The sequence below is a fragment of the Nilaparvata lugens genome, chromosome 12, assembly GCF_014356525.2.
Source record: "Nilaparvata lugens isolate BPH chromosome 12, ASM1435652v1, whole genome shotgun sequence".
NCBI classification, from domain to species: Eukaryota; Metazoa; Arthropoda; class Insecta; order Hemiptera; family Delphacidae; genus Nilaparvata; species Nilaparvata lugens.
The window spans coordinates 28,478,630-28,499,373 of NC_052515.1; the positions used below are offsets into that span (position 1 = coordinate 28,478,630).

Genomic DNA, 20,744 nt, shown 5'->3' on the forward strand with positions numbered 1-20,744 from the left:
AATAAAACGCGTTTGTCCGTAAATGCATTACATACATACTTTATGTGACATCACATTTCATAAGCGGGCTGGCATAGCTGAAATTGATAGTAGCGAGCAGCAATATCGATTAGATAGATGCCAGCCTGCTATTTCTTCGGTTCATACAGCTTTAATTATAATAAAATTCATTCCAATACTGTGATATTATAAAGTTTTGTCAAGTTATATTTTTAATTATTATTATTTACCCTCTCTCGAAAGGTGTTCTTAATTATCTCTACCTCCATGTTCATTATCTATTCCTCTTACATTGAGAGTTCTCTCTTTTACAATTGAGGGTGCTTACCCCCACCTCCATAACTTTTGGGAAATATCAGCGTTATCTGCTAGAGTAACGGGACTCTCTCCCGGCAACTGAGAAGGACTCTGCCTGTGTTTTTCGTCACTCTTCTCCTAGACTCCTCGGGACTTGCAAACGTAAAGGTTGCGGAGAATCGAAGTGATTTAGTGGTTTAGTGAATACGCGTGTGAAAGAAGGCTGGCGGACGGAAGACTACCACCTAATGCTCTACCGGAGGATTGCTGTCTGGGGACGATACTAAACTAAAACCGGTGAGTCCGTTCTATGGAAACTAGTAAAAGGGACCCTTAGGTCAAAAATCCAAATTTCTCACAATACAGACAGAAGAAAGAAAATCCGAGTTAGAACATAGACCTTACTGCGTTCGGTCAAATATATCCTTTGAACCATTATAAAGATCGAGATCATCGTACAATAAGACTGACTTACTCCTTTACCTAATAAGGCGAGAAAATATACGTAAATGTGAATATTCACTGTGATACTGTGAATAGTATATGAAATATTGACAATGTTACTGGTAGCCTAGTCGATCTGGGCTAGTTTCATTAGAACTCAAGGAGAGAACATTTTCACGGTACCAGATATGTTTTTCTCTTTACTAATATGTGGGAATCCAGTTCGAAGCCACAAAACTGTACCTTTGTGCTCAAATGAAAAGTGGTTCCCACAATATTTATAAGTGTTTTCATCCAATTATGGAATAAACAAGTGACTAAAAGCGAACGCGCACAGATAGCAGACTAACGGAGAAACACATCAAACGTCTGCATGAATATGTAAGCAGATATATGGAGATAGACGGACGTCTGTGTGGGATGCAACAACATTCGAACAACGGGAGTGTCATTCGAATGTTGAGTCTCAAACAGATATCCGTCTGTCTCCATAAGTCTTCTCACGTCTGCACGCCGTTTGATTTTTTCTCCGTCTGTCTTCTGCTGTGTGCGTTTGCTTCAAGGGACTTACTTCGCTAAGGCAAGCCATATACTAAAGTGAGTTTCAAATTTTTGTTCCATTTCAGCTACTGTGACAGTTCATTTTAATTGTTGGAAATTATTATTTCTATGCTCTGTCTTTCCTTTGTTACTATAGTGAGGTCCACGTTATAATGGCAGTGTTTGATTGGCAATGGTATTGCTATCCTTGTCTATCATTCAAAGAAGCTGATAGCGCTATCTCTTTCTCGCTTTGCTCTGTTGCCAGATCGTCTTTCAACAATGTGTAATTAATAATTAATCAAAAAAATATTTCATCTTAAATTATTGTGAAAATTCATTATGAAAATATTGAAAATATAATATTTTGCTTAATAATATATAATTGATTATTTTAAATGAGAATGAACAGTTAATATTACATCAATAAACCTTCATCAGCTACCATCTATAGAGGCATTGACAAGACCAAGGATCGGCAACGTTGATCTCTTTCTTCATCTCTATCTCTATCTTTCTCCACTGCCATTATACGTGGACCTCACTATAACCAACTGTGTATACTATAGCTTTGATTTGTTTTTAATTGAGTTATTTGTTTAAATAATTATAATATTATTTGTTAACTGACCATGTAGTAACAGTTGCAAGGCAGACACAGGATCTAGTGGAGTCCAGGAGTGGAGCAGTGAATATAGATCGGCGAGGCATGCATAGTCCCAGCTGTGAGCGGCTAGAAACACCTTGGGTAAGGCCTGAGGTTTGCCCAGCAAATAATGCCGCTTCTCCCACAGTACTTCCCTGTCTTCCACTTGTGGCCTGCGTGAAAAACAATTACATTTAATAATAATTATAAATAATCACAACTAGATTTGGGGATGAAAATTTGAGATGATAAAATTTCCAAAAATTCTGTCATATGTTTTATTTTACTTACAATAGTCATACGTTACTTGTAAATATTTCTCCATTGTTTGTAAACATGTTTTTGAGGATTTTTTTCATTTCATTATTTCACAAGTTCCGAATATCGAAAATACTTTCATAATCTGCTACATGATAATATTCCAATCTGCAGAATGAGGCACTAAAGTGAGGAGGTATGGTTATAATACCAGCATCTGATTAACTTTGGTTTAAATCTCACTACAACTGAACCGTGTATGTGCGGTGGTTCATTTTCATTTCATTTCATTTTTCATCCCACTGACCACCTATGAAAGGGGTATAAGGATTTGTCAATTATAATCTAAGTCGTCAATCTTTGCATTGCATAATGCAAAAAGAATTCCTCACTGGAATAAGGACAAACCTGCAACAACTCCTCCCTCACCTTAATTCTGAACTTTTCACCTGTAAAAGCCTTTATGCGTGTTGGCAATGGATTATAAAGCCGAATTCCTGCACTCTTTACCCCCCTCTCATACATACCAGTTCGATGAATGTCGTCTCTGAGGATGTGAAAATACTCTTCAAATTCCATTGAAGAACAAATTTTTGGTCGTTTGCCTCAGAAATAGTTTTGATTTCCTGTTTTCTATTCATTGTCTAAACAAAATGATTGCTCAAAATTTCCTAGTTTCGTTCAAAATTTAAGAGTTTTTGAATAACTACTGTTCCAGATTTTGTAAATTTTAGACTTTAATAATATCTGTTTGATTCAAAAGATGCTCTGAGCTTTGAACAGTGTGAATTTCTTTTTGAAAAGTGAAAGTGATATAACCAACATTTTTTGATACGGACCGTGAAGTAAAAATTGGAAATTGGACAGTTTTGGACATGAGCCTGTTATGGCTTTCCTCATGTCAAGTATTTGTACAAAATGTGATGAATAAATCGAATAAATTATTATCAAATCGATGGAACCCCAATCCTAATCGAATTCAATCAATTAATACTCCAGAATTTATCATTTAATACTATGAGAATTATTATTTTTCCAATACTGACCAAGAGAAAGTGTCCTGAGCAACAATGTCATTCAACTGCTGCTGCGTGTTGTGATCCAAACTGTCGAAGTCGTGATCATTGAAACCCGATGCTATTTCCATGTCGCTGTTGATTGGAGGAAACATGATACGGCCTCCGTAATCAGGTAGTTCCACGCCTGGAAAACAGTTATTTCAATAAAGTATTATGTATTTGATTAGGATAGCAACTTCTATTTGTATGAGTACTTGCTCAAGAACAAATAATAAAACTATTTGATTTGAAAAAAGTCTGATCTGAATACAGTCAGATGATGACCCCCCACACCAGATCGAAACGATCGTTACTACCAATAGTAAGTGCATTTTAACTTCATAAGCGTTTTTAAAATTCAAGTTCAAAAATTAAAAGTTACAGTTGTGTCGTGGTATTTTTCCATAATAATCAATAGCAATTGTCAACCACTTCTAGAGTGGTTGTTGAATTAAAAGTTGTTGATCCAGAATTCATCTTGGAGATATGAGGATTAAAATTATGTTATTTTATTTATTTCATATCTCATCATCTTTCACTTCATTCATTGCCAAAAATCACAATGGATATTATTTCCCCTTAAACTGTTTCTATGCTCAATTGTATTCTTTTCATAACTTATTATCTTCATACTATATTTATTACTTATACTTAGATTACTTTCAATTACTTAATCTTTCCTCATAATTTTCTTATTTATTTGTAAATTGCATGTACTGTATTTCTTTTTTTAGTAACTTGTTTAATACGATTGTAAATTGTAGTGGAGACTGTTTTGGGCTTAATGCCTGTAGTCTTCTTTGTTATGTAATAAATAAATATCTAAATTTATAACGTGAATCTCAATATTCGTCGTAAGCGACGTTCAGGCTTTTAATTGTCAGTCGAATATGTGTGGTAAAACGTTACTTTTATTGTCTGGTCCTAGCCAGAGATAAAGAACAATTATTTTTAACTGTGCAACACCTGTTCTGTGAACGTGTAAGGGTAAGGGTCAAAACATAGTGGACCGGTGACGGTAGTTTATAAAAGAAGTCAAAAATAGAGATAGACTGTAGAAAATATTGTATTCAAATGTGTCAGAATATATTGGAGCGGCGTAGGTAGGGTAGACGAGAGCAGAGACATATACATTCATTATTTAGACACTCAGCAACCTTCTCTGACACAGTCTACCCTTCTCGCTCCAATATGTTCTGACACATTTGAATACATGCATTATTTTCAACACATGTTTTGACCCTCAGACCCGGTTTCTAGGACACTTATTAAATTGAAGGGATCATTAAACCATTAGATTTAATGGTCCATTAAAATTAGATACAATAATTGTCTTAGAAACTGGACATTGATCTAAAAGGAAATAATAAGGATTATTGGATGAGGTTGAATAGCATAGCATACCTAATACGGGATGAATGTCTCCATGGGGGTGCGTCCCGGGAACCGGGGCGGGACCGAGTCTCTTGTCAGCGGCGGGAGGCCACACCGACAGCAGGAATGAGCCTTGTGTCATCCAACTAAAAACAACATCAGAAAATTACAATTACTTATTTATTCATCTATTGTACAAAGCACTATAATCATAATAAAATTATGGCTAATAATAGAATTATAATTATTTATTCATTCACATGTAATATATGTTATTTTAATATTATTCATCATCATCATCATCATCATGTATAGTATAATATTACTATCCTATTTATCTCTTTTTAATTCAAAAAGGGTTCTGAGATTTTTCTTTTTCTTTATATTTATACTATCCTATTGTTTTAGGTTTTTTTCCATTTCCATTTTCCATCCCATTTACCACCTATGAAAGGGGTCTACGGATTAATTTGTCAGTTAAATCTAAGTCATCATCTTGCATTTCATAATGCAAAAAGAATTCCTCACTTGAATAAGGACAAGCCTGCAACACCTCCTCCCTCACTTTAATTCTAAACTTCTCAACTGTGTGAGCCTTAACGCGTGTTAGCAATGAATTATAACTGAATTCCTGCACTCTTTACCCCCCTCTCATACATACTAGTTCGATGAATGTCGTCTCTGAGGTTTTGTCTATATCTGGTATTGTATGAGTGGAACAACTCTCCTGTATTGAACATATCTTTATTCTTATCAATAAAATATACACCTGGTAGTGGGAGAATCTTAATCTCTTTGAAATAATCTCTATAACTTGCTCCAATAGATTCACCCACCATCACTCTGTATTTGCACAAGATGAACTGTTTGTGTTATCATTTGCGGAAATAAATGCAAATAAATAATTATACTTATACGATAATATAATTATAGGATTAATATTTATTTACTTTACATGTATGATAGGATAGGAATAAGCAGAATGATGACTGACCCATCATAGTTGAAGAACTGTATGGCGGCCCAACCCAACTCGACCTGCGTGACGTTGGGGGCCTGACCTTCACCGGGCTCATTGGAGGTGGAGGGCGTGTCCACCGATCGGCCATAGATCACCAGCACAAGTCTGCATTCGCGAGGAATCACGCACACGTTCACGCCTTCAAAGTTCAACCTGCAAACAACACAAACATAGATATTGATGTTCACTTTCTTATTTAGGGATAATTATATGTACAGGAAAATTAAAAATCTTTCAACATTCATTTTAATTTTCACGCATGTTTGGAACTTTCAATTCACTTTTAAAGGGTGAATGAACAAAATAAACAGTAAAGTGAGGTCAGATTTTGTTTACTTCAGGTTTAGGTATACCAGTTCTGTGTTGTAGATTGTGAGTTGACATTGGAAGTTTATTATTCTACAACTTAAAACTTACTACTTCTTTATAATCTAAGTAATAAAAAAACTTAACCGCACAGCACTGGATACTAGTAGAAACTGGAAGTAGTATTGATGGGTCACTGAAGGTGACACATGGTGTCACCATAACAGGTGTCACATTTCATTACCATTTCAGTGACACACTAAGGTGACAATGGCCCATATGAATAAAACCAGAGCAAATGCTCATGAGCAAGAGCATGGAGCATAAGGTTTTGCTCATGAGCAAAAGGTAGAAGCAAAAGCATTTGCTCATTTTTATATGAATAATCTTTACCTTATACTCTTACCTTTGCTCCTGAACTCTGGAGCAAATACTCACGTATTTTAAAGATTTTTCATCAGCTGATTCGCTTTTGTAGCCTTACTTTGTTTTTATAGCTCACGGAAGCGCTAAATATGCAAGTAGGAGGCACCGCTTGTGTTTGCGTCGTCTGCTCTGTTTTCTATTTATGAATAGAGTTTTAGGTTAGTTGAATTTAGAATTTTAAAATAATAGCGTGAAAAAATGTCATCTCTATAATAATCTTCAGCATAAAATATCAATAGCCTTCTTATAATCGTCTACACTCTCATCTTCTTAAATGCCTATTTCCTATATTGTGATAGCTATCTTTTGTATTTATTCTTTTGTAGGAATAATGGTGATATATATCATGGTTGAATCTAAAAAGAGTTTTATAGTTCTCAACTAATGGTTGTGATCGTATCTGGTATAGCTTCCTCTCCCTCATACGAATTAGTTGAGCTATTTTACTATGAGCAAAAGGTGATAAGCTGCTCTAGACTAGACTCACCTTTTTTGAAGCATTTGCTTCAAAAGTTGAGCAAATGCTCTAGTTTATTCATACAATTTTGAGTATAAGCTTTTACTTTTGAGCAAATGCTCAAACTATTTTTTGATGAGCATGAGCAAAAGGTTTTGCTTACGTTTATTCATAGAAAATGAAGCAAATGCTCCATATTTTAGAAGTATAAGCAAATGCTCAACTTCATTCATCTGGCCCATTGTGTCACTTGAAGTCACTGTCAGGCAACGATCAGTGCACTTTTCAGTGATTGTAAGGCCACTGCTACTGTCACGGTACTGATAAATGAGAATTCAGCTTTATACACAATCCATTAAAATGATGGGAGTATCAATGATGGTCAGCAATATTCAGGTTTATACAGGTCGCGAGAATGGATGAGATAATGAATTACCAAAAGAATGAGTGAAAGAATGAATGATTGAATTAATTATGAATAAATGAGTGGAATAATGAGTAATTGAATGACTGAGTGAGTGAATGCTGAATGATTAAATCAATGACTGTCAGTTTGGCTGCGAAACCACACGTTTATCACACACCTCCAAATCGTTACCTGCTGTATACCGTGATGAATGAATGGATAAACGTATGAACGAATGAATAACTGAATGAGTGAATGAATGAATGGATGAACGTAGGAACGAATGAATGAATGAATGAATAACTGAATAGGTGAATGAATAATTGAATGAGTGAATGAATGAATGAATGAATAACTGAATCAGTGAATGAATGAATAACTGAATGAGTGAATAAATGACTGAACGAATCAATGAATGAATAAATGAATGAACGAAAGAATGAATGAACGAACGACTCACCAACAGTCGAAAGGCACCCGATCGTCGGCACTGCGTCTGTTGTACTTGTTAGTGGCTGGAGGGGCTGCAGCTATCTTGGACAACACAGGGTGGCCCACAGGCCTAGTGCCGTGGTACAACTGACCGGCCACCAGGAACTCCTGGTGAGTCCAGCTGCTATCCAGTCTATGCAGGCAGCCTACGTGCACCAATACACTGTCTAGCACTTCTGACGACAGTTTAGAACCTGAAACCACAAATCACTTTCAATCAATCAAGAAATATACATACATGACATTATAAATATATAAAACATTACAATACTAGCAATATAACAATATTAATCATTGCTAAGTAAAGTATTTGTAGGGTTAATCTCCTGTTTTATTAGCAGAGTTAATTTGAGTCCAGTTCTTTCATTTATTTGACAGTTGGAAACGCACGACTACTGTAGAACTTTACACTGGACAAATCTGTATACAGAGTGTTCGGAAAATAGGTGCCCATAAGTCAGGGCGTGATTCCTGACATCAAAAGAAGAAAAAAACGTTCTAATTAACATAGGTCCGAAAATGCTTGGTTACCAAGTTATACAGAGTGGAAGATTTCGTCTGAAGTTCTGTTCCCCTGCTGGAACGAAGCCCTACGGGTATTTGTTGGCTGTTAATTGAGATGTAAAATTTAGCGTACTTAATGTAAATCAACTAAATAATTGAATAAAACAGTTTCCAGACCTGTAGCTACGATAATTTACAAGATATGTGACGAAATACGCGAAACTTGGTCCCGACAAACATGTTCCTTTAAAGTTTGAAACATATTTACTATGTTAATTGTACAATAAACACAAAATATTTTTTACAGAACTTATAGAAAATTTAATTTTGAAGAGAAAGATGTAAAATAAGTTTATAATAGACATACGCAACCTTTAAAAAAATCCTTAATTACATACTAAACGCTTGAAAAATAGACAAAGTCTGTTAAGCTCTCTTTTCATGCGTTTTGTATGTAATTGTGATTATTTTTTTGAAGGTTACGTTTGTCTATTATGCTTTGTTTCAGCAGGGGAACAGAACTTCAGACGAAATCTTCCAGCCTGTTTAACTCACTTAACTAAGCATTTTCGGACCTATGTTAATTGGAACTTTTTTCTTCTTTTGATGTGAGTAATAACGTCCTGACTTGTGGGGCACCTTTTTCAGAACACCCTGTATATGATGAACAGCCTTTTTCAACCACAATACTGGATTATTACAAAATGACTGTGAAAGAATAACCTATCAACAACTCAATGTCTGTGGATTATTTTTTAAAATGATATCCCGGTTATTGAGGTCTCCTCGACAGCTATTATGTCAGCTATTATGGTGCAGTAAATCTGTTTATCTTTGATTGTTAAAACACAGTTGGATGATGGAAGAGTAAAACTTGAAAAACAAAGACTAACAAGATGTACATTTTTCGGCAAAGTAGAGTGTAGCGGAAAATGTAGGTGATAGTGTTGAAAATAATGCATGTGTTTGAATGTTTCTACTTCCTTCTACATTTTATCCCACTTTCACCACTCCAATATGTTCTGACACATTTAATTACGTGAATTACTTTTCAACACTCTCAGCTACTTTGGCTGCTACAATCAACCTTCACCGCTCCACTATGTGTTGACCCTTGAGCAACTATGATTTCAACCAATTTTTCGAGACAGAACAACCCATATATCCAAAAATTATTGATTTTCTAATTAATTAAGTAAGGTTCAAGTGACTTTACTTACCAGCAGGAGTGTTAAGAGAATCCTTGAGCTGGAAATCAACCCGGAATGCATTGCAGCAGGTATCAATGATAGCAGTACATGCTATTTCAACCTCTTTCTCGAGATAGAACAATCCATATCTCCAAAAATTATTGATTTTCTAATTAATTAAGTAAGATTCAAGTGACTTTACTTACCAGCAGGAGTGTTAAGAGAATCCTTGAGCTGGAAATCAACCCGGAATGCATTGCAGTAGTTATCAATGAGAGCAGTACATGCTATTTCAACCTCTTTCTCGAGACAGAACAATCCATATCTCCAAAAATTATTGATTTTCTAATTAATTAAGTAAGATTCAATTGACTTTACTTACCAGCAGGAGTGTTAAGAGAATCCTTGAGCTGGAAATCAACCCGGAATGCATTGCAGTAGGTATCAATGAGAGCATTACATGCTTTTTCAACCTCTTTCTCGAGACAGAACAATCCATATCTCCAAAAATTATTGATTTTCTAATTAATTAAGATTCAAGTGACTTTACTTACTAGAAGGAGTGTTAAGTGCATCCTTGAGCTGGAAATCAACCCGGAATGCATTGCAGTAGGTATCAATGAGAGCATTACATGCTTTTTCAACCTCTTTCTCGAGACAGAACAATCCATATCTCCAAAAATTATTGATTTTCTAATTAATTAAGATTCAAGTGACTTTACTTACTAGAAGGAGTGTTAAGTGCATCCTTGAGCTGGAAATCAACCCGGAATGCATTGCAGTAGGTCTCAATGAGAGCAGTAAATGCTATTTCAACCTCTTTCTCGAGACAGAACAATCCATATCTCCAAAATTTATTGATTTTCTAATTGTTAAATTAAGATTCAAGTGACTTTACTTACCAGAAGGAGTGTTAAGTGCATCCTTGAGCTGGAAATCAACCCGGAATGCATTGCAGTAGGTATCAATGAGAGCATTACATGCTTTTTCAACCTCTTTCTCGAGACAGAACAATCCATATCTCCAAAAATTATTGATTTTCTAATTAATTAAGATTCAAGTGACTTTACTTACTAGAAGGAGTGTTAAGTGCATCCTTGAGCTGGAAATCAACCCGGAATGCATTGCAGTAGGTATCAATGAGAGCAGTACATGCTCTTTCAACCTCTTTCTCGAGACAGAACAACCCATATCTCCAAAATTTATTGATTTTCTAATGAATTAAGTAAGATTCAAGTGACTTTACTTACCAGCAGGAGTGTTAAGAGAATCCTTGAGCTGGAAATCAACCCGGAATGCATTGCAGTAAGTCTCAATGAGAGCCTGGACTGCGTCCCTTATTCGGTCGCAATGCACTCTCATCATCTCCATACCACTCGCACCCCCACCACCTCCCAGCCTCACCACTGAGTAGTCGCCCTCATCAGCCATCACTTCTGGTCGCACCCAATCATCCTCCTGAATAAATAGAACTCTAGTTAATTTGGTGCAAATACAAATACTAAAATAAAGTACTTATAACGTGTGGTAATGACAAAAATGGTTTGTTCTTGCTCTGTTTTTATCTTACAAAACTCAAGTTTCAATGCTAAATAAACAGTATCAACAACAGCTTAGTTCTACAACGAATAATCCTATACTATTAAACGGGCAGTATTTCTGTTTATATGTTTAGATGTTTATATGTTTGTATTTCACCGGATCTCGAAAACGGCTCTAACGATTCTCACGAAATTCGGACCATAGTTGGTTTATAATATAAAAATTCGATTGTACTAGGTCTCATCCCTGGGAAAACTCGATGAAGGACATTAAAAGGATCATTATTATTCATCCTTGGAAAAACAGCTCATAATAATATTATTTCGTTGTCTGTTGATGATGGAAGTGAGTGAGCGAGTTCATGAGTGTGGGACTGTGTCAAAATTATGACTCAGCTGTTGAACTTTTGTAATCATTCAATCAGGTACTTAGTGCCGGTTGCAAAAAAGCCGGGTTATTTTCAATCCTGATTAATTCCAGTATATCCATCTTTTTGAAATGGTATTCTCTGATTTGGTTCCCGTGAAATTAATGAGGATTAAAATTTAACCGGCTTTTTTTGTAACCGGGCTTTTGTGAGGGAAATTTTTGCATTCCTCTAGGAATTAATCTCAATTTACTGTGATTAGATAGAACATTTCTGTATGAACTATGAGTGTTATTATAATTTCTTCTTTCGTAATAAATTGTTTATGCTTTTGTACTCCAGAGCGACGCTCGGTCCCCGATATTGTTGTTTAATTGAGATATATTCTGAAAGAAGGACACTTGAAAATGGCATGACAGTTAAAACTAGTGATGTTTATGTAAAAAGGGTACTATGTAGTTATTTGAACAATTCAAGTAGGAAATAATTTATTTGAAATGTATCTTTTACGAGAACAAGATGAGTTACATCATGAGGCAACGAGTATTGGCTGAAAATAGAGCATACTTTAGTAACTTGAAGCTTTTGTAAAGAAGGCTCATATTATGTAGAAATACAAAACTTAAAATGTATGAAAGCCTACTTATTTTTGCTGAGGGTGATGCCTACATGAGTTCTAGGCTTGTGCGTGGGTAATAAGGCGGATGATAATGAGCCTACAGTTTCAGGTGGATACCAAACTACCAGGAAACGATTTATCAACTCATGAATCATATTCAGAAGAGTTGGCTCAAGTGGTCACCCATCCAACGGGAGTAGCAGGTGCATGATTCTTAACTCTTATCTAAGCGATAGCTTATTAGGGCGACCACTGAGTCAATCCGCTTCCCAAACAATAAATTTAATAATAAATGTTCATAGTTGAGACTAAATATTCTGGTACAGTAGTTCATATTGTCTACATAATATTATGTCTTGTCACAAGTCTTTTAAATTTTAACCGCGATTTGGGGCCGGTTTCCGAGCTCGGGATTCAGCTAAGTTCTAGATTTTAAACAGCTGTAGTCAGAAAATTGGCTTTCCGTAATAGGGCATAGTCGTAGTTTTTATGATAATTTATTTATTTATTTATTCATATGCAAATACAATTCAGGTAAAAACAACAGGCATTTGCCCAAAACTGCTTCAAACCTTAAATGGGAGTAATAATAATCTTTATTTTCTCAATTCTATAATTGGAATCGTTTTTCCTTGACGAAATGAAACATTCCTAAATAATTCAAAATAGCTGAAACTATACACTATTTTCTCTTTATTTTATTTTGTGTTCAATTTTCCAGTTTCTCGAAATTTAATTGGATTACGACTACGCCCCGTTTCGGAAAGCCAGTTTTCTGACTCCAGCTGTTTAAAGGCTAGAACTTAGTCAAATCCCGAGCTCGGAAACCGGCCCTAAATGCCACGAGAACCAATCAGACAAACATTCTTTCCATAAGAGCCTTCTCTGATTAGTTCTCCTGTCATTTAATAATAAACATTTAACATACTTTTGTGCAACCGGACCAATACGTTATATTCATTCCTCCAACATCTCTGAATACGGTGTTCAGTTTATATTTATGTTTGAGCGATGATTTATGATAAAAACTGCTAACCTGGTTTGGAGAAGTTGCAGCAATGAGCAGATCCAAGGCATGGGTGAGTTCTAGGGTTTCAACATTTCCCAGCAGGGAGCAGACTGCCTTTACAGCTTGAACCACTCCCAGGGATTTGAGTGGGTTGACTCCTTCTCGTTCGGCTTTCTCTAGTTTATCCATTTCACCCTCCAGTGTTTCTGATATAACAACACATTAAAAATTAATAATAATTAAATGGAAGAATAAGACGTTGATGTTGTACCATCAATCATACAATCAAATTAATCAAATAGTTGTTAAAGGTCGAATTGTAATAAGTCAAATAATATTGGTGATTTCAAATAGGTTCTAAAATACTAAGGGAATTCTAAGCTGTTCTGTTGAAGTAGAAAACTTCAAATAGAAAACAAGTATATATTTTTTTAAATTTGTTTGTAGTTTAAAAAAAAGTAATACTCAAACACATATTTTAGCATATGCTGAGAATCTTTAGTTGCTCATTCTTTGTTTATAAATTGACCTACTGACGAAGTGATTCGAATTTGAATAATTGTTTACATGGCGGTATTGAAGTGATGAAATCCCGTGTTTAGGACTATAAATCGCAATTCGTAAAGACCAAGATATCATTTATTCATTCATTTATACATTTACAGATACAATATCATTCTAAACTATCATACATCTTTCTCAGTCTTGAATCAATTATATTTCTCTCTCTCACTGTTTAACAAACCGTTTTTGTCCAGGGTTATTTTAATGAAATGAATGCCTGTACAACTTTAAACTCTATGAATGATTGATGATGATAGATATTGTTCTGAAGTTATATCATATGTGATAATTTGCGAAATTGAAATAAGTTGGACAATGTTGATTACCTAATAAAATGGTGAGAGTGTCATAGGAGATTGGCTGAACAGGTTCTTTGGGTAACAGATCTTCAATTGACAACAATTTGTCTTGTTTGTCATCCTGGGCCTGCAAAAAAACTCAATCAATAAATCAAGCAAACAAACAATCAAAGAAATGTTCAGCTGTTGATGAAAGATACGATAATATTTATTATTTAATAAATGCTTTGAACTTTCAATAAATGTTTTATTAAAATGAGATGATTTGTTTAGAAAACAACTTAAGAAATTAATTCAAGTATAAGTCCTAGCAAGGGGTTCTAGTTCTAGTTCGACGTACTGTTCGAGAACATGGAATGATCTTCATTGAAATGTCGCTTAGGCCGGGCCGATGCTGAGACTCACACGAGGCAACACAACACATGACATAAAACTGTGCTGTCATGTTTCCTTATGACGCCACGGAAGCTGAGACGCATGCGCGTACATGTGTCTGGCACACACGTGGGTCGGCATGTCACATTTTGAGACAAAGCCACAGATTTTATAGCACACGCCATGCATGTTTACAATTTTTAGGTTATAGACACTGAACTGAAGTGGCAGTAAGATGACAATCAAGCGTTTGATTGAAATGGTACGCGAAATTCTTGTTCTGTACAATGTGAATCATGAAGGTTACAATAAAACATATTTAACGATCCTCGGGGAAGGATTTGAACTGGCAAAAATAACGAACATATCATGAAAAGAAAGCCGAAAAATGTAAGTTGATTTAAGAACAATCAAATTAAAGAAGATATACTCAAGAATAACAATTCAATAACCTGACTAGAGAGCGATCAGCAAGGTGTGGTCATAGCTGTCTATAACTATATCCTCTCAAGGTCACTCTGAACGCTGTCCGCAGATCGTTCTTTGTGTGTTCAGGGGCCAGGCCCTACGATAGGACAAATCACCGTCCTAGCAAGGGGCCGCTGCAATTGCTCGACATGCACAAGCACCAGCCTTGATATCTGCTCGAAAACATGAAATAATCTCCATTTGAACAAATTACCGTCCTAGCAAGGGGCCTTTGCAATTGCTCGACATGCACTAGCACCAGCCTGACATCCTACTCGAAATAATCTCCATTAAGTTGAGATAGAACGCAACTCACCGTCCTAGCACGGGGCCGTTGCAATTGCTAACACCAGCCTGACATCTGCTCGCAAACATGACATAATCTCCATTTGAACGACAACTACTCACCGTTCTAGCAAGGGTCCGCTGTAATTGCTCGATATGCACTAGCACCAGCCTTGATATCTGCTCGTAAAAAATGAAATAATCTCCGAACAACTCACCGTCCTGGCAAGGAGCCGCTGCAATTGCTCGACATGCACTAGCACCAGCCTGACATCTGCTCGAAAACATGACATAATCACCATTTGAACGACAACTACTCACCGTTCTAGCAAGGGGCCGCTGCAATTGCTCGACATGCACTAGCACCATCCTGACATCTGCTCGAAAACATGAGATAATCTCCATTTGAACGACAATAACTCACCGTCCTAGCAAGGGGCCGCTGCAATTGCTTGACATGCACTAGCACCAGCCTATATGTGCTCGAAAACATGAAATAATGTCCATTTGAACAACTTACCGTCCTAGCAAGGGGCCGCTGCAATTGCTCGACATGCACTAACACCAGCCTGACATCTGCTCGAAAACATGACATAATCTCCATTTGAACGACAACTACTCACCGTTCTAGCAAGGGGCCGCTGCAATTGCTCGACATGCACTAGCACCAGCCTGATATCTGCTCGAAAACATGACATAATCTCCATTTGAACGACAACTACTCACCGTTCTAGCAAGGGGCCGCTGCAATTGCTCGACATGCACTAGCACCAGCCTGATATCTGCTCGAAAACATGACATAATCTCCATTTGAACGACAACTACTCACCGTCCTAGCAAGGGGCCGCTGCAATTGCTCGACATGCACCAACACCAGCCGGACATCCTGCTCGAGTTTGATGCACTGATGCACGTAATCGTAGTCAGCCAGGGTTGTGTGATTGGTCAAGTACTCACACAGACCTCCCACCTTCAGCACATAGTCAGAGTCTGGCTCCGCCTCCTCCAGTTCACACACCACGTGCATTATCACGTGTTCCACTGTTGAACTCACTGCAACCACACAACTTACTCTCAATAAATACATTCAAATTGATAGATACATAAAACGAAAATCAGTTCATCAATTTCTAGATATTTTTGTCAGATGAAATCGAATTCAATTTATTGCCTCAACAAAAGCAGTAGATAGCACTTTCCTTCTATAGCTCCTCAACGTTGTCAAATCCGTTTTTAACAAAGTAGAAATATAAGGCAGACATTCTGCAATGTTGCTCTCCTATCTTTATCCACTGCCATTATAATGTTGACCTCACTATACCATCGTCACATAGCTCCACGAAGAAAAAAAACTACGCGGCCTATCAGCTTGAGTTTAAAGTGAAATTTGTGACGCCCAACAATATTGAGATATCTTATATCTTATAATATATATTTTCTGTAGGGTAGTAGTTTATAATGGCAGTACATTATAATGGCAGTGGATAAAGATTGGAGAGCAACATTGCAGATTGGCTGCTTTATATTTCTACTTTGTTAAAAACGGATTTGACAACGTTGAGGAGCTAAAGAAGGAAAGTGCTATCAGTTTTGTCGAATTATAGAAAAGGATAGCAACACCATTGTCAATCAAATACTGCCATTATAGCGTGGAGATCACTATGGTCCCTCATATTGTGCCGTTTTTACTCTCTCATCCTGCCATGACATAAATAATCGACAAAAATCAGCTTAGGATAAAAAAATCGACAAGAAATTTGGAACATAAAGGACCTATACCAAGAGATATATTCTTATGCTATCTTTTCTCTATGCTTATACTAGCCATGTTTCCTGAAAAATGTTGATTGCGTGATGTAAGTTATCTGGTTTTGCAAATAGACGAATCATTTGAGATTAGGATGTCAGCTTTATATCAGTGTTTTATGAGTTTTAGGTTTCAGAGTAAGCATCTGATTAACATTGGTTTATAATCCTTGTCATTGGACAAATCAGATAGCTCTATCTCTGCACCGTTGCTAAATTGTTCATAGGCTATGAAGAAATTCAACGAACTACCAAAACATTTCATCTCAATTATGAAAATTTCAAATCATTAATCATTGAAACATAATTATATTTTCATGATGAATATAATATATTTGAGATGGAATTGAACAGATGGCTGGCTCAGGTCTGGTGTCAGAGTTTTCAGGTCGCAGCTGATCAATTTCAGGGCCTCTGACATGACCTAACGACTGCTTTTCAGGCAGCCGGGACCGACAGATTAACGTGTCCATCCGAAACATTATTATTTACAAAATATATATTACAATAATTATTAAAATGAACATTATTAACAATAATCAACAATAATATGATTTATTTATTGGAAAGTTACAGTATGTGACTTTTACTGTGTTTTATACAAGGTATACCAAGATGACTTGGATCACAGCGACCTACTATAGAAGGGAGTAGAATCGGAAACGCAGTAACAATGCCTTCGTGTTATTCCCATTGACTTTATAACTTGAATCTCTTTATAGAAGTAAAGCCTCTAATGCCACAGCCACATGTTGGCCCAGTCTGGTAAAGGTGCAATTCCTTACGAAGGCCAGCGCTGGAAAATCATCCATACTCTGGCGCAGGTCGACATTGGCCTTCATTGGGCCAACATGTGGATGCGGCATAAACAAGAGAAAACAATCCGTTATAGCCGAATGATGAGTATAGATAACGGGTGACCCAGAATAACGGGAACTTTTAGGAACGCCATAAGACAAAAGTGTAAAGGGCAAAAATGATTTTGCTAATCTAAAGTTCAAGACTTGCCATTTGAGAACTATTAGTAGCATCTATCACTTTTTGGCAATTACTTCATTAATATGGCTTCCTCCTGTATGGATACACTCTTTAAATCTGTGTTGAGATTCCTGAACGATTGCTGCAACATTTCAACTGGAATATTGTTGATTTCATTCTGAATTGTCTGTTATAATTCAACCACACTTATTGGTCAAGTTGTGAAAACGTTTGATTTGAGATAGCTCCACACACAGAAAATCGCAGGTGGGCAGATCCATGAGACCAGGAAACGCAACCTAATCGTGAGATTACTAAACAATACTCACTCGCACAGTTGCCATTGAATGCCGTGCAGTGTGGATTTCGCTCACAATTTGATCAATTATTTTGAACTAATTAAAAATTAAAACAAATTCAAAATGAAATCCGCAATATCCCAGATAAGATATTGCAGCAATCAATGAGGAATCATCAACATAGATTTGAACAATGTATTCGTTCAGAAGGAAGCTATTTAAATGAAGTAATTGTCAAAAAGTAATAGATGTTATTAATAATTCTGAAATGCCAAGTCTTAAACTTTACATTAGTTTAAATGAAATAATTTTTGCCCTTCCCACTTTTGTTTTATGGCATTTTTGAAAGTTATGGGTCACCCGGAGACTGAAAGTGTATGATATAAAATCATATTATAATAGTTTCAACTTACCATCACAAGTGAAAGTGACAGGCATCTCTCGCCCCGGACACTTGACCACCAGTTTGATACTTGTTCCCTCATTGTAGGAGCTTTCCAAAGTGGGGCTCACCACTAGGCCGGCATTAGTGTATTGGTCCGAGTAGACGAATTCCTCTATAAAAACAATCAAAAGTTATGGAGCAATCATTATAAAATAAAATGGATAAATAAATAATTGTCTTTATCAATCAAATTTACAACAATAACATATTCATTAATAAACGAAAATCAAAATTAAATGCTGTAGTAAATCACCCCGAAGACTTCTGCTACTGCAAATATTGACAACAGGGTAAACAGCTAGATGAAAATTCGATGAGCGCTACCAGGACTTCTTATATACCGCGACCTGCGCCTACAAAAAAATGGCCGCCTTATGTGGTGGCAGTGATATCTTAAACGGAAACTAGACGAACTAAGATTTCGACAAATTGACGACGCTCTTTAACAGCTAATTAGTGATTTTTTCTCAGTAGGAATTCCTATAAGACCACCACATACGGCGGCCATTTTTTTCTAGGCTCAGGTCCGGTAGTATATAGGAGGTCCTGGCGCTACTATTGAAAAATTATTTGTCAGCCCGATAATGAAAAATAATTTTTGAATAGTTCTTTTTATAGAATAGTAATTTTTGAATAGTAGCACTCATCGAATTTCCATCTAGCTGTTTACCCTGTTGTCAATATTTGCAGTAGCAGAAGTCTTCGGGGTGATTTGGATTTTCGTTTAATAATAATTAATTCATTAACATTTGAATAAATTAAATTTCTCAGTAATTTCCATCTGCAGAATAACATTTTTTTTAATATTGAATTTTTACCATTTATTCCATGTAAATCCATCCGGGGGAGAATTACTCATTAGGCCTAATCATTTACTGATTGAACTTTACAAATATGGGTAAAATCAAAAATGCTACAGGCCTAAACAACTGCATTATTGAAATTAAAACGATAAATTTTTCCAGAGTGAGATTATGTAAAAAGATTCTTCACATCAACTATTTTCACTTCCAAAAAGGGCTCAAAGTTCTGAAGGAATTCAAGAAAGGACAAATAGAAAATGGTTGAGTGATATTTAGGTACTTATGCTCAATAGCAGGTTAATTACAGTACTTGTTTAAACCAAACTGCAGCAACTATAGTGAGGTTCACGTTATAATGACAGTGGAGAAAGATAGAAGAACAATGTTGCCGAACCTCTATCTTGTCAATGCCTTCTGTAGACGGTAGCTGATACAGGTTTATTGATGTAATATCAACTGTTAATTCTTGTTTACAATAATCAATTATATTTTATTAAGCGAGGAATAATATTTTTCAATAATTTAATAATGAATTTTCATAATAAAGATAAAATATTTAGTAAATCAATTATTAATTCTACATTGTTAAAAGACGATGTGGCAACAGAGCAAAGCGAGAGAGTGATAGCGCTATCCGCTTTGTTGAATGATAGATAAGGATATACTATAGCAATACTATAGCTGACCGAACACATTATAATAAATAGAAAGTGACATAACCTACATTTTGATTCGGACAGTATAGTATAAATTGAAAGGTATAGTTTTGGGTATGAACCTGTTGTGCCCTTCCTCATGTCAAGTACTTGTACAGAATGTGATAAATGGATCAATAAATGCAGCCATGACTTGATTTAATCCTGGATGAGTTCAAACTTGGTTTAAACTGATGAAGGGATTGTGAACTCAAGGATTCAAAATTCTTTACATGTTGTGATAATATTATGGTAAACGAATGAAAATGCAAATAAATAACTTGAATTTGAAGGCGATGTCAAAAAATACAATTATTAGAAAATGTTAGAATGATACTCACCTCTTAGTTTTTTGACCATTTTATGGAAAGCGATCAGATCAGCATCCTGCAACGTTGTACGCCGTTTAACTGTCAGTGCGTTTTCGTATACTTTGCTTTGTCTTATGCTCTGCAAAACATAAATCAAGAGATTCATTCAAAAGAAACTAGTCTAAACCCACAGCGCCCAACGCCGCTGGTTTCATTCAAAGTATGAGGGGGAATAGAAAGAAAAACACAGAGGAGTACAAAGTTTCCTAGTTTGTAAAGAAGTTTCAAAGTTTGATAGTTTACAAAGTTATGTGTAGTTTGAACACGGCTATTCAGTAAACAACAGGAAAATCATTACAGTGTAGACCATTCAATCGATACTAGACAACTTCAACCGGATAATTTATTAGTCATGATCAGGAAGGAAATATATTTTAGTTGAAGACGTCTAGTGCGGTAA

General features: G+C 36.0%; 1 protein-coding gene across 4 annotated transcripts in view; it reads right to left on the reverse strand.

Moving 5' to 3' along the window:
• Window positions 1-20,744, reverse strand: part of LOC111061019 (phosphatidylinositol 4-phosphate 3-kinase C2 domain-containing subunit beta) — an 83,710-nt gene that overhangs the window by 37,293 nt on the left and 25,673 nt on the right. For all 4 annotated transcript variants that reach the window (XM_039439298.1, XM_039439297.1, XM_039439300.1 and 1 more), the window contains 8 exons: window positions 20,315-20,423; window positions 18,444-18,587; window positions 15,777-16,000; window positions 13,847-13,946; window positions 12,984-13,162; window positions 10,670-10,877; window positions 7,694-7,919; window positions 5,612-5,791 (listed from right to left, as the gene is read on the reverse strand). In XM_039439298.1, the coding sequence (XP_039295232.1) occupies window positions 5,612-5,791; window positions 7,694-7,919; window positions 10,670-10,877; window positions 12,984-13,162; window positions 13,847-13,946; window positions 15,777-16,000; window positions 18,444-18,587; window positions 20,315-20,423 (1,370 nt within the window). The remainder of the gene's footprint in view (window positions 1-5,611; window positions 5,792-7,693; window positions 7,920-10,669; window positions 10,878-12,983; window positions 13,163-13,846; window positions 13,947-15,776; window positions 16,001-18,443; window positions 18,588-20,314; window positions 20,424-20,744) is intronic.